At 39.6% G+C, this 13702-nt stretch overlaps 1 protein-coding gene across 3 annotated transcripts in view; it reads right to left on the reverse strand.

Annotated features, from left to right (window-relative positions):
- Positions 1–8242: 8242 nt before the first annotated feature.
- LOC124605116 (T-cell immunomodulatory protein) overlaps positions 8243–13702 on the reverse strand; it is a 450797-nt gene continuing 445337 nt past the window's right edge. For all 3 annotated transcript variants that reach the window (XM_047136574.1, XM_047136576.1, XM_047136575.1), the window contains one exon: positions 8243–8972. In XM_047136574.1, the coding sequence (XP_046992530.1) occupies positions 8683–8972 (290 nt within the window). In that variant the 3' untranslated portion in view covers positions 8243–8682. The remainder of the gene's footprint in view (positions 8973–13702) is intronic.

The following is a 13702-nucleotide window of genomic DNA, read 5'->3' on the forward strand; positions in this document are numbered from 1 at the left end:
TATAGTCTTTTGTTTCTGCTGACATTTCAACACTTGGTGAAAATGCAACATAGCATTATCGTCAAATACATTTGTAGCCCGCATAGCCACTGCTTTATTGGGGTAATGATTTTCAAAGTGTGGTGCGACAATTCCCATGCTTTCAGCATTTCTCATATTGCACCAGAAGATTGCTGCTTTGCTGTCACCTCCACCTCCTCCGCCTCCTCCTCCTCCTCCTCCTCCTCTCTACAACTTCCTGCTGTGACATACACTGCAACTTCATACGCTGTTCAGTGGTCATTTCTTGGCTCTGATCTTCCACAAGCTCATCGATATCACTGTTATCCACTTCTAGTCCCATGCTCTTGGTAAAAGGCACAATCTCCTTAACTACAGGCTCCACAGGTACTGACTCAAATGCCTCAGAGTCACATTTGACAACACACTCCGGCCAAAGCTTCTTCCAAGCAGAAGTGAGACTTCTCTTGTTAACCCCTTCCCATACCTTTCTGATCATCTTTATGCATGCAACAATGTTGAAGTGATGTTTCCAAATCTCTTTAAGAGTGAGGTTGGTAACTCCATTCAGCAATGCTTGAAGAGTTCTTTAGTGTAGAACTTCTTAAAAGTAAGAAAAAAACTGCTGGTACATAAGCTGGAGAACAGAGTAGTGGCAGAAATTGGAGACTGTTGAGGAATAGTGCATATAGTTGAGATAAACGGATTGTATGTGTGTGCTAAATCAGCAGCACTCACACCACGTTTGTGTTTTTCAGTGATTTTATGTTTCATTTCTAAGGTAATTTTGTTTCTCTTATGGTTGTCTTCTCGTGGCTTTATCTTCGGGGATGTTTCTGTGAAAGTTATTAAATTTTGCACACAAAAAAGCACTCTGTGAATACAAGTTTAGAAAAATGTGTGATCACAAGCTGCAATAAGATGATAGCAGAATGAGCACTAAACCCATACTGCAGTGCATATTAAAGACATCGTTCATATGCTGCTGCCAACAATAAAAGGTGTTCATATTGTAAAACGCTTCACCTACCGTGCATAATTGGCTGATGACATTACATTAAATCACTACTTGTTACGTCAAACATTGCGCGTTGTGTGTCACTTTTTTACATTTTGTTTTATTCGTCATGCAAATTGCATGTTATGGGAGGTGCTCATTAAGCAAGGTTCCACTGAATATTTTGTGTCTATTGCAAGTGTTTGCCAGTTTTGTTTTTTTCAGCATCTTCGTGATGCGCTCCCATCAGTCAAACAAACATGACCATTCAGTGCTGTCCTTTTGGTATGTTCAGTATCCCTTATTAGTCCCACATATAAGAGAAATATTTTAGAATGGGTCACACATGAAACAATCTCTTATGTAGACATCGTCCAGCTGGTGGATGCACTCATTACCCGGGACCAGAATGACAGTGAAAGCCATAGCCGCCGTGGTTGGATTGAGCGTCAGAAGTGTTCACACCGTCATTAAGGAATGGCTGCACATGCGCAAAGCGTGTGGCCCACAGTCTTCAACCACACCAGGAAGCATGTCGAATGGCCCACTGTCATGCTCATCTGCAGCGCTATGCTTGGAAAGGGAATGCGTTCCTGGCGTGAGTGGTGGCTGGGAATGAGTCCTGGTGTCATCACTTTGAACCAGAATCAAAATGACAAAGTCTCCAGTGGAAGCATCCAGGGTCACCACAACTTGTATCTGTCTGTAATGAAGAGTATTCAGGTTGGTCATTTGCCTCAAAAATGGGCAAGATTATCATGACAGCTGAATAAAGGATTCATGGCCACTGTTATACGGTACCAGAATTGATGATTTTGTACACAAGTTGAATTTTAGCCATTGTTCAGGATTTGCAATTGTCCACAGGTCTCTAAACTATTGTAAATTTTGTGTTCAGTGTGTACCATGTAAACTGACAGACAAACACAAACAGCAACAACTGCAAATATCACAATCACACTTAGGCATTTTGAAGGCCAAGAAGATGACTCTTAGTTGCCTAGTGATCACTGATAAGACACAGGCCCATCACCACGACCCACAGAATAAATCCAAAAACATCAGTTTTCACTTACTATAAAAGAGTTCGAAAGCCAAGCTTTTTGCAGGAAAGTTGGTAATGAAGAGTTTTGCGATATGAAGGGTCCGCTGCTGATTCATTATACTCTTAATGGTCAAATATTGAATAACAACAGCTACTTTGAAACCCAAAATCTGAGTTCAAAATGATGAGGAGAGGAAAGGTTTTGAAAGGTGTGATTTTGCTTCAGGGTAATGGCTACACATATACATCTCAGAAAACAATCTAGTGTATTAAAAATCATGGTTTTGAGCTGCTGGAGCACCCTCAGTACTGTTATGACATGATTTCCACTTTTACAGACTGATGAAGAAGCACCTACTTGTTTGAATCTCAATTTTTGTCAGATAATAAAGCTGTTGAGATGGTGTAAGGGTCCACAAACATGACACAACAAAGCTTCTTCCGGGATGGAGCCAGGGTGCTGGACCAGGTACATAGAAGTTGAGGGTGATTATGTAGGGAAATGATGTTTGAAACAACCTGTACTTTTTGACTTGCCATTGTAGTTTGTAAAAGGCTTACATTTCTCTTTGATGAACTTAAAAATCTTTAAGATGGCTGCAAAACCACAACTGTGTAAATCTGAAGAGGTTGAAAAATCAGCCAACCAGTTGCAAACAAAGGATTATTAGCTCTTTACCTAGGTTTTGATATTTGTAAAAATATGTTCTTCAGAACTTATTTTTGCAAGATAAACCAGCTTTGTCATTCATATTAGTAGCAGATATCTGCTTATTATATGCATCACAGGTTGAACACTTAGACAAGAGATATCTAATTGATATATCGGGAGTACCAAATCTTTAGCATTGATCTTTGTTGTTGTTGTTGCTCTTCTGGGTGGTTTGATGTGGCCCACCACAGATGCCTCTCCTGCCCCAACCTCCTCATCTCAGAGTAGCAGATGCACCCCAATGTCATTTATTTGTTGTGTATATTCCAGTCTCCACCTTCCCCTGCCGTTTTCACCCTCTATAAGACATGTAACTGTCTTCAAGTCATTTATAAGATATGTTAATGTGATTCTCTCCCACAGATTGTGTATTTCCTTGTCAATAAGGATTTCAGGCAGATATCTTTTAAACTGATTGTGATGCAATGGATAATGAAAACTACTTACTTCAAATAAAGATATGAGATGCTCAATAAAGTCTTTGAGAGGCAAAGATACTGCACAGAGGCTGTTATTGTGCTTCTTTTCATAACCTTTCGAGAAATGTTGCTCAGCATCAAATAAATATTGCTGCACCATTCATAGATAATACCTGAGTAATTTAATGAAAACATGACATTCTCTCTCCAAATAAATAATGTTACTGGTGTTTCTTCAAAAGTCATTTAGACTTCATAGTAAATTGGGACATTGTGTAAAAAAGGGATAATGGACAACGAGCTTTCTTCATCATTCTCATCACTAGCTCCTCCTTCTGGTAGTGTTTTGTGAAGTCTTAATTATTCCACATGCTCAAATATGATATCAGTTGTTTTTCAATTGCCTTTGTCCCATATCGCCACAATGTCAGCATGGTTATCAATGGATGTGGCACAGTTATTTTAAGGGGTGGTTGGATGCCCTCCCTGTTGCCACCTTGTTACTCCCCAGAACAGAATGTGTGTCCCAACTGTCTGCATGCAGTGTTAGCCATGTGAAAGTGAGCAAATGTTTCCTAAATATTTCCAAATCATGTAACTGAGGTGGGACTTGGTTACTAGCCAGGTATTCACCTAGTGGGATGTCAGAAACTGCCTAAAAACTACATGTAAGGCTGGTCAGTACACCAAACCTCATTGTTAATCCACCAGCTGGATTCAGTTCGAGGCTGGCACACTTTCAAATCCTGGAAGTGGTGGTTTAACATGCATGGCAATCCAGATGGATACAGATATGGAAATCAGTTCACCCTGTACATTAAGAAGTGACGACAGAAAATTTTACCGCCAAAAGAAAAAGGAAAAACAAAAATTATTGTTATCTATGACCATCTGCAAAATGATTGACTGGAACACTTTTCCTAGTGTGATTTACAAGTTCACATCGCTTCTCTCTTTCTTACACTCAAGTGCCAAAGAAACTGGTACAGGCATGCGTATTCAAATATAGTGATATGTAAAGAGGCAGAATATGGTGCTGCAGTCGGCAACACCCAAATAAGACAACAAGTGTCTAGCGCAGCTGTTAGCACAGTTACTGCTGCTACAATGGCATGTTATCAATATTTAAATGAGTTTGAACATCAGCAAATGAGCGATGGGACACAGCATCTCAGAGGTAGTGATGAAGTGGGGTTTTCCTATACGACCATTTCACGTGTGTACTGTGAATATCAGGAATCTGGTAAAACATCAAATCTCTGACATTGCTGTGGCCGGAAAAAGATACTGCAAGGACAGGACCGATGATGACTGAAGAGAATCATTCAACGTGACAGAAATGAACACGTTCCCAAATTGCTGCAGATTTCAATGCTGGGCGATCAAGTGTCAACATGTGAACCATTCAACAAAACATAATCGATATGGGATTTTGGAGCCAAAGGCCCACTTGTGTACCCTTGATGACTGCACGACACAATGCTTTACACCTCGCATGGGCCCGTCAACACCAACATTGGATTGTTGATGACTGGAAACATGTTGCCTGGTCAGACGCGTCTCATTTCAAATTGTATCTTGAGGATGGATGTGTAAGGCTATGGAGACAACCTCATGAATCCATGGACCCTGCATATCAGCAGGGGGCTGTTCAAGCTGTGTAGTCTCTGTAATAGTGTGGGGCTTGTGCAGCTGGAGTGATGTGAGACTCCTGATATGTCTAGATACAACACTGACAGGTGACACATATTTAAATATCCTGTCTGATCACCAGCATTCATCCATGTCCATTGTGCATTCTGATGGACTTGGGCAATTCCAGCAGGACAGTGCAACACCCCACATGTCCAGAACTTCTACAGAGTGGCTCCAGCAACACACTTCTGTGTTTAAACACTTCCACTGGCCACCAGACTCCCAAGACATGAACATTATTGAGCATATCTGGGATGTCTTGTTCAGAAGAGATCGCCACCCCCTTGCACTCCTACGGATTTATGGATAGCCCTGCAGGATTCATGGTGTCAATTCCCTCCAGCACTACTTCAGACATTAATTAAGTCCATGCCAGGTCATGTTGCGGCACTTCTGCATGCTCATGGGGACCCTACATGATATTAGGCAGGTGTACCAGTTTCTTTGGCTCTTCAGTGTGTTACAGTCTACTTTCTTTCTTGGCATCTTCAGTTACTTGGCAGCAGAACACTGTCTTCAGTATTTAATACCAACTTACAGAGACTGACTTAATACAGGCAACAACTTGTTTGACACCACACAACTTTTACTGGCAAGGTGACAAAAAATATTCAGGCTCCGTTACCACTAACTTTCTGTAAAAAAAGATACCCCTGCCACATTACAGAGGATGTGTTAGTGAGAAACATTTGGAGATTATATATATTTTTTTTTTTTTTCTAACTCCTGCAATACTCGGGACAAGAGGTGCTTTAGCTAGATCTCATTTACAAAAGTTTTAAGTTTTTGCCATAGCTACAAAAAAAATCACAAAAAAACATGCTTTGTTTCTTAAATACAGTCCCCATATTTAAAACTTCCTTGCATCAGTGCAAAATTGAATTTGTTACAATGTTATACTGAATAAGTTATTTTGCTATGATGGCTAGTCATAAAGTTGTAGTTATCACCATGAAAAAATAGTTACATAGTTAATTTAAAATATTAGGAAAAGGATAGATCATAAAGACAATCTGTTGAGTTGCAAACAGGCATGAGCAAAAGACTGTTACACATTATAGCTTTCAGCCAGAGCCTCCTTCATCAAAGAAAACACACACACACACACACACACACAGAAGCACACATGACCGTTACCACTGGCAGCTCCGAGCATTCTGGTTGGAGCTGCCAGTGCTAGTGGTCATGTGAGCACGAGGTATACTTGCTTGTATGAATGAGTACGTGTTCTCTTTGGTGAAGAAGGGCTTGGCCAAAAGCTATAACGTGTAACAGTCTTTTCAGTGTGCCTGTCTGCAACTCAATGGGTCCTCTTTACAGTGAGTAGCAATCTATGCTTTTTCTAATATTGTTGATATTCCAACCTGGAGTTTCCATTGTCTTATTTTACCTAGTTAATTTTTTGTTTATTTGCAAGTACAAATCTGCAGTCCTAAAATCACATGCCACAGTATTGTAGTACCACTTTCGTGGCTGAAGTCGCTAACATATGCTTGTGCAGCGGTGTCAATGCAGGGTGGACAAAATTTTCACTGCTGGTATCTGGCTGGCAAGGGGAGGAGAGGTGGTGGTGTAAATTTCCTGATCACTAGAGTTTGTGCCAATAGCCTGGTTTAAATACCAAACTTCTCCACAGTGTCTCATGAAATGAGGTCATGTGGCCTGTTGATAGTGATCTGTCAGTCGTATGTGAGCATGCGCACACACACACACACACACACACACACACACACACACACACAGAGAGAGAGAGAGAGAAATACATACATGCAGTATTACAAACACTATGTAAGGGAGCACGTTGCAAATAGACAAACAAACAAACAGTAGTGTAGCACACCTATACAGGAATAAAAAAAAAAAAAAATGGCACAACCCATCAATAAAGTAGAGTATTGTGAGGAGAATTGTTTTCTCAATTTGAAGAGGAATATTGCTGCAACTACCCATGCTTATTTGGTGGAGGTACTTAGCAACATTGCTGTTTCCAGTATGATTAAATAAATTTGAATGAGAAAGAAGCAGATCATCTCTCTGTGAAGAATGGGGAATCATAAGAGAGGTGGAGGCCCTGGTGCTGGGATACTGGTGTATTGCAATCAAGGCGGCAGTGGAAAAAATGAATTTCAGTCATGGATCAGGTTTCAAAACCCTGGCTAGACATTCTTAACACAACAAACATCACCAATGGCTGGGTTACTCGACTGTTCACACCCATTCAAAATGTTTGCTGAACCAAGGGCACATGGAAATGTTGCAGTTGTATCAGAGCAATCCAGTGACTTCTTTAGCTGCCTAATCACCATGGATGAGTGTTGAGTTATCACAATCACCCCGAGAAAAAGGAGCAAAGTGAGGAGTTGAGACATGTGGTTTCATTGCCGTTGAAAGAGCAAGATAATGCTAAGTGTTGTTGGGACCGCCATGGTTGGGTGATAACAGGTAATGCTTGTGCAGGGCAAATCATCACAGGAGCATACTGGTGAAATCTTGTGGTGAGGTTACAGGAGGCTGTCAAAATGATGTGTCACAGGAAGCTGTGTGAGGCAGTGTTGTTGCTCCACAGCAAAACGCCAACTAATTTTGCTCAGAACACATTACCATGTGCTGCTACTTCGGGCTATCAAATTTTGCCTCACCCCTCTGAATTATTCTGAAGTGGCACTCAATGGCTTCTTCCTCTTTTCACAGATAAAGAAACCATTTCCAACACAATGATGAGATGGTTCTTGAGATGGAATATTTGTTAGATTTTGATCAAGGAAGATCACCAAACTTATTTGAGAAGTTATTTTATTTTATTTTGACTAATAGTTTCGGCATTTCAGCATGCCATCTTCAGGCCCCATATGCACGTCATGTATACTCCAGACATATCAATATACTGATAATTAAATTAAAATACAGTAACTTCTCAACTATGCACAGCTGTTTGGCGATCTTCCTTGATAAATATTTGACCAGCTGCTGTCCTGAGTCCACAATGGATCAGCAGAGATATTTCCTGGATAGTCAAAATGCAAATTGCTACAATCATCTCTCTGCCAAGTCATCCATAATTGGCAATAACTGTGATGCATTGAGGGGAAAATATGCAAAGGAGGATTAACAAGATCACCGAGCTTCATAGTTGCAGGTAGATTGTTTTGAGGTGATAATTAAAACTTTATGACTGTTGCTTCATAATAGTATACACAGGGAAGTCATATGAATGAGTTATTTTATTGTCACATACTTTTTGTTCTTTTGCTGCGAACCTTTAGTTCTTGTATTCATTGGAAAAGGAGACAACTCATTGTGGCATTTGATTTAGACAATACAATGACAATTTTCATTTCTCTGAAAATGATGCCCAGAATAAGAGATGCAACAAATATCACAGCATGTATTTTTATTTGAAAATTATAATCTCCCATTCTTTAACTGTTTTCTGCTACAGTCATATTTTCTGAAATTACAAGATGACATGAAAAGACCCATGAAAACATAATATGCACGACATTTATCAGAAACTGTACCTTATAAAGTGGGAAACATAGCAAATTTCCACTTTCATGTGAATCCTTGTGTGTTCACAAAGAGTGTAATAACATCCTATTTCTCACACATTTTATTCAATTGACACACTGCTGTATTTTTGTTACCTTTTCAAGTCTTCAAAAAGTAACCACAGCTCTTTTCAGAGCCCAATAAATGGCTCTTTCATGCAAATATTCCAGTATTCAGCAACAAATAATTCACAACACTGACCAACACACCAAACAGTGGAAAAGGTGTCCTTAGAGAACCAGCTGCTGAGAGAGTTGTAAATTAGTTACTTTTTTGAAATCTTAGCACTCTCTTTATCATTGACATTCTTCTTAGATCTATCTTTCACTTGTATTATATAAGTGTGTTTTTCAATGAACTCATCACTAACTATATAGTTTCTGCTTTTGTTAGCACTTTTATCAGAAGAGACTTTGGTAGATTCTGGTCGTACGTTGGTGGGATCTGGTTTGATTTGATAGATAGCAGGAACTGGTTTCCTTTCTCCACCAACACGCTCATCTAGTTGAAGAATAGCAGAGCAGTAGATGCACAAAATGGGTTTGCCTAGAATTGCTGAAAAAAGGAGCAGATATATTATGTCAAAAATATACAACTACCAAAAATTTTGTAATGAATACAAACACAGTCTGTGTGAACATCAAAACATTTATATACCATTACTCAACCAAGAATCAATTATGCAAGAATTTTATCAATGAAAGACAAAGACTCTCAAGTTCCATAAATACCAGTAATACTATTCAGGGTCAAGAAAATAATGAATTATTGTACTTTCAGAATAAGTATTCTCTATGAAAAATCAATAAGGAAAAGGAAGAAGAAAAAGATAGATAAAACATAAAGTCAAAGTAGGAAAAATTAAGTGAACCAAAACTGGCAAGTCAAAACAAACAAAATGCCACCACAAAAAGAAATAAAATTATCTGCATTCTTCTTCATAACCCCTCCCCCCCCCCCCTCCCTCCCACTTTCCCCCACCCCAGATTTTTTTCTCCCTGTAAATGCAAAATATGCTTTCGTTTATTTGAACTCAGATCTAATTTGCTTCAGTATTCACTGGAGCCTGGTCAAATTTACACATACAAAAGCATTTTTCCGGTTCTCACTTTTCATGCCTCAATGCAGGGTGCAGGTTAACAATAGTGACTACAATCCTTCCAACTTGCACTTAAATTTGAGATAGAATATTTTACTGATGCAAATTATAGAATATCCTCCAGAGTTGTCTTTATAACTTTTGTCTTGTGACATTCAGCTGCATTTTAAATTATAAGCCTGATAATGGCAGATAAATATTTACATAATCAGATTGTTAATTTTCAAAGATAATAATTGCCTGTATCTGTTACATCAATGTTCTACTTACACTACATTACTATTTGTCATGCAGGCTTATAAGGAACTCTGCTATTTGCCAATCAGGTAATAGGAATATTCAATCATTAAATCCTGATAATTTGTTGAAGGAGTTGAGAATGAGGCATGTTTTTAATTTTCTTTTGTACTGGCAAGGGTTCTTATTTTCTTGCATTATATTAGGTGGGGGCTTGTGCAACAGAGTACATCATTCCGTACTGGACACATGATAAGAAAGCAAAGATTTAAAGAGACCTCTGCAAGATATACAGTTACCCATTTTACGCAGTATTCTTATGGCTTGCTCCTACCACTTTATTTACTTCAGATGCATGCTTCAGAAGACAGTTCCAAAAGACAACATGCAAACCAAATGCCCTTGTCTTCAGGTTATCATAATGAGAGATAAATACTTCTAAGTACAAACTACATTTAATTGGGTGTATTCATTAGTTTACCTATGATTTTAATGAAATAATTTGATATCCAAGACCCTTTCATGTATCAACATGTACAAACAAGGAAAACTCAATATGAAATAGGGTATCTTTGACCTATGGAGGAGACTGGTTGAAACATAGCCAGATTACTCCATTTACTGCCAGTGTACACCTTTACATGATTGTAATAGTAAACTGGTTAGATATCAGCTCATTTATATTTGGCATGCTTTTTTCACTGTTTCTGCACCAGTGTTCTGACTTGTTTCGTATGCCATGGGGGATGAGCTCTGTTGTTTGTTATAAATCTCTCAACTGCTATTGATACTATTTCCTTGAATTGAGGCCACATATGGTCTGCACTTACATTGTTAGTTTGAAAGGCCTAGTTGAGGCCAAGAAGATGCAAAAATGAAGAATGTGTTGCAAGGGTAGCTACCATCTATGTAGTTCTGGTTCTGGTGGTAAGGGGGGCTGGGTGGGGGGTGCGATGGGGGGGGGGGGGGGGGGAGGGGGGGCAGGAGCCATTGAACTCAAGCAAATTGTACTCAGCTGTGAAGCGAAACAAGCGCTGTATCGTGTGTGAGATACAGAGGCGAGCGAGTGTGCCAGGACTTTCCTCAGTTCACTGCTAGTAGCGCCATGTCATCTTAACGCATCTGTGAGTAGCACATAAGTATTGCACCACAATTAAGTATAAAATTAAAAGCCAAAATTTCCATTTTAAACTTTGTCAACATATATTTTATTGTGATGACGTTTTAAATATCAAGGCTTAATGTAACTAAGCCAATAGTTTTTGTAAAAATCCAGTTTTAAGAAAAAAATCTGTGGTGCTAAATAATAAAGCTAGAAAGCCAGAATTTGGTCAGAATGTGCCTATGGAGATCAGAAATAAGTGCTGCACGTTTCACAGTAAAACAATGAAAATTACAACTAGAATCTACATTTTTAAGAAAAATTAAGGGCTCTAAATATTGAACATAAAAACGTAAAAATTTGCTTTGTGGTTCAGTTCACTCTAAAAATAATAATAGGCCATGTTCAGCTACCTCTTATAGTTTTTGAGTAATTTAATGAAAACCAAATTTGTAACTAAAATATACCTGTTTGTAGTAGATTAAGTACCTGTAATTTAAATGACAGAAAATTTTGGTTACAGCACATAATAAAACCTACTAAATAATAGAGCTATACCAAAGTTTAGAACCATAATAGCAATAACATCCAATACAAGTTTTAGTAAAAATATGGTTCAGAGGTAACGATCTACCGTTAGTTCCACTATAAAAATTCTAGAAGCCAAAGTTTTTATTCAAGTGAGCTGAAACTTTTTCTCTGCTTTTAAAAAACTTACCTAAATGCATGTAAAAATTAAGAAGATGCTACATTAATTCATAACTTTGTTATTAAAGATTATGTGTCCGAGAAAGAGGTCATTCAGAGGCTGCTGCCGTATGCATAAGGCAGTAGAGTACAGATGTTCCCTCGGCCGTCCACTGTGGCACGTATATAAATACAGCCCAAGAGGCTGGAAGAAGGTTCACTTCGCACTCAGCCACTGTAAGATCCACGTCTATTAAACGTCAGATTGCGCTCTGCCTCGGATGACGAGGAGACGAACTATGGCAAATCGCATATTTGCAGTAAAAACGGATAGTGAAATCGCAAGGACTGTACACCATCCTGGATTGCTTAGATTTTGCTAAAGTAACTGTCAATGTGCCATCCGTGATAATTACAAATCTGTGTGGCAAGTGGTGAATACTATTTCCTTTTTTGTGGCAAGCATTTATCTTGAACATTTATTTGAGTATTAGTAGTCAGGGTGAAAGACAATTTGGTAGGAACATACCATAGAAGTCACCTCTGAACTGCTAGATGTGCTGTTTAAAATTGAGAATTTACTGTTGATTGAACATTGTAACTTTCAAAGTGTTGTGGGAGAGATACTTTACTCAATATATGTATGAACTAGAACTTTATACCTTCATTTAGCCATAGTCCTGATCCCACAAAGTAGAAAGAGAATAGAAACATTTCTTTCAGTGGGCTGGACAAGAAAACTAAAGTCAGTACGTTCTCCATTGATTTCTGGCTCACCACAAAAATAGTTGCCAGGCTCGTGTGAGAAAGACGGCTTACTATACAAACATCTCTCATCAAAATTTTACCTGCTGCCCTACAACTGGGTGGTCAGATCTGGTCTTGACCACAATTTATAGGTGGTCATTCATTTTGTTGGCCAGTTGGTTAGTGGTCACACCCGCAGAAAATGCTGTGCAAGAATTGGAGCAGAGCTGGTGTATGACATACATGGTTTTGAGAGTGGTCCTGTCTTTGTGGACTCGGATAAGTCTCTGACAGTCCTGTAGTAGGATGTGCTGGATGGGCAAATTGGGCAGGTCTTGCCATTGGATCTTCCACAGGAATATGACTCCTGTTACAAGGGGTTGGGAGAGGGAGTGACAAAGGGATAGCCTAGGATGTTGCGTAGGTCAGGTGGAGAGGATTAATATCACTTTAGGAGGGATGGATAGGATTATGAGTAGCATGTCCCCCATTTCCAGGCCTGGTGAAGGACATGATTCAGTCACTCCAGTTCAAGATGATATGGATGATGAGTGGTGTGCTCCACTCAAGTTAGTTTTTGGGGTAGTGGGAGGGTTAGGGGTGTGTGAAGATACGGCATTAGTAACTTGTTTGTGGACAACGTTTGGAGAACAGTCCCTGTCCATGAAGAGCTTTGTGAGACCTTGAAGACACTGGACAAGTGAAATCTATTTGCTGCAGGTATGCCATCCATGGGTGGCCAGGCTGCATAGGAGAGATTTTTTGGCCTGGAAGGGATGACCTCCCACATACAGCATACCTGGAGTGATGCCCAGTATGCTGAAAATCTCACCAAGACATTCACAGACAGACAGTATATTCCAAACCTTGTCCACTAACAGACTTATTATGCCATATCCTCACACACCTCTAATCCTTCCACCACCCAGACGAACCAGCTGCAAAGGAGCACATCCCTCACCAGCGAATATCATCATGAACTGGAGCAACTGAACCATGTCCTCTGCCTGTGACTAACTTGCACTGTGCTAAGAAATGGTGAAATCCTACCTACAATCCTTCTCACCCCTCCTAAAGTGGTATTCCACCACTCACTCAACTTACATAACATCCTAGTGCATCCCTGTGCCAGTCTCACTCCAAACCTTTTGCCATAGGTGTTATATACCTATGGACAACCAAGGTACAAGAACTGCCCAGTTCATCCACCTTCCTCAAGTTCTGTCATAGGCTTATCCCATCCCATCAGAGGCAGAGCCATCTGTGAAAGCAGCCATGTCATAAACCACCTCTGCGGCAATTTTGGGACAGCCTATTTTTGTGGGCATTGCTGTGAACCAGCTGGCCACCAAAATAAATGACCACTGCCAAAGTGACCAATAGCAATGTTGACCACCCAGTGGCAGAACATGC

The sequence above is a fragment of the Schistocerca americana genome, chromosome 3, assembly GCF_021461395.2.
Source record: "Schistocerca americana isolate TAMUIC-IGC-003095 chromosome 3, iqSchAmer2.1, whole genome shotgun sequence".
In the NCBI taxonomy this organism is placed as follows: domain Eukaryota; kingdom Metazoa; phylum Arthropoda; class Insecta; order Orthoptera; family Acrididae; genus Schistocerca; species Schistocerca americana.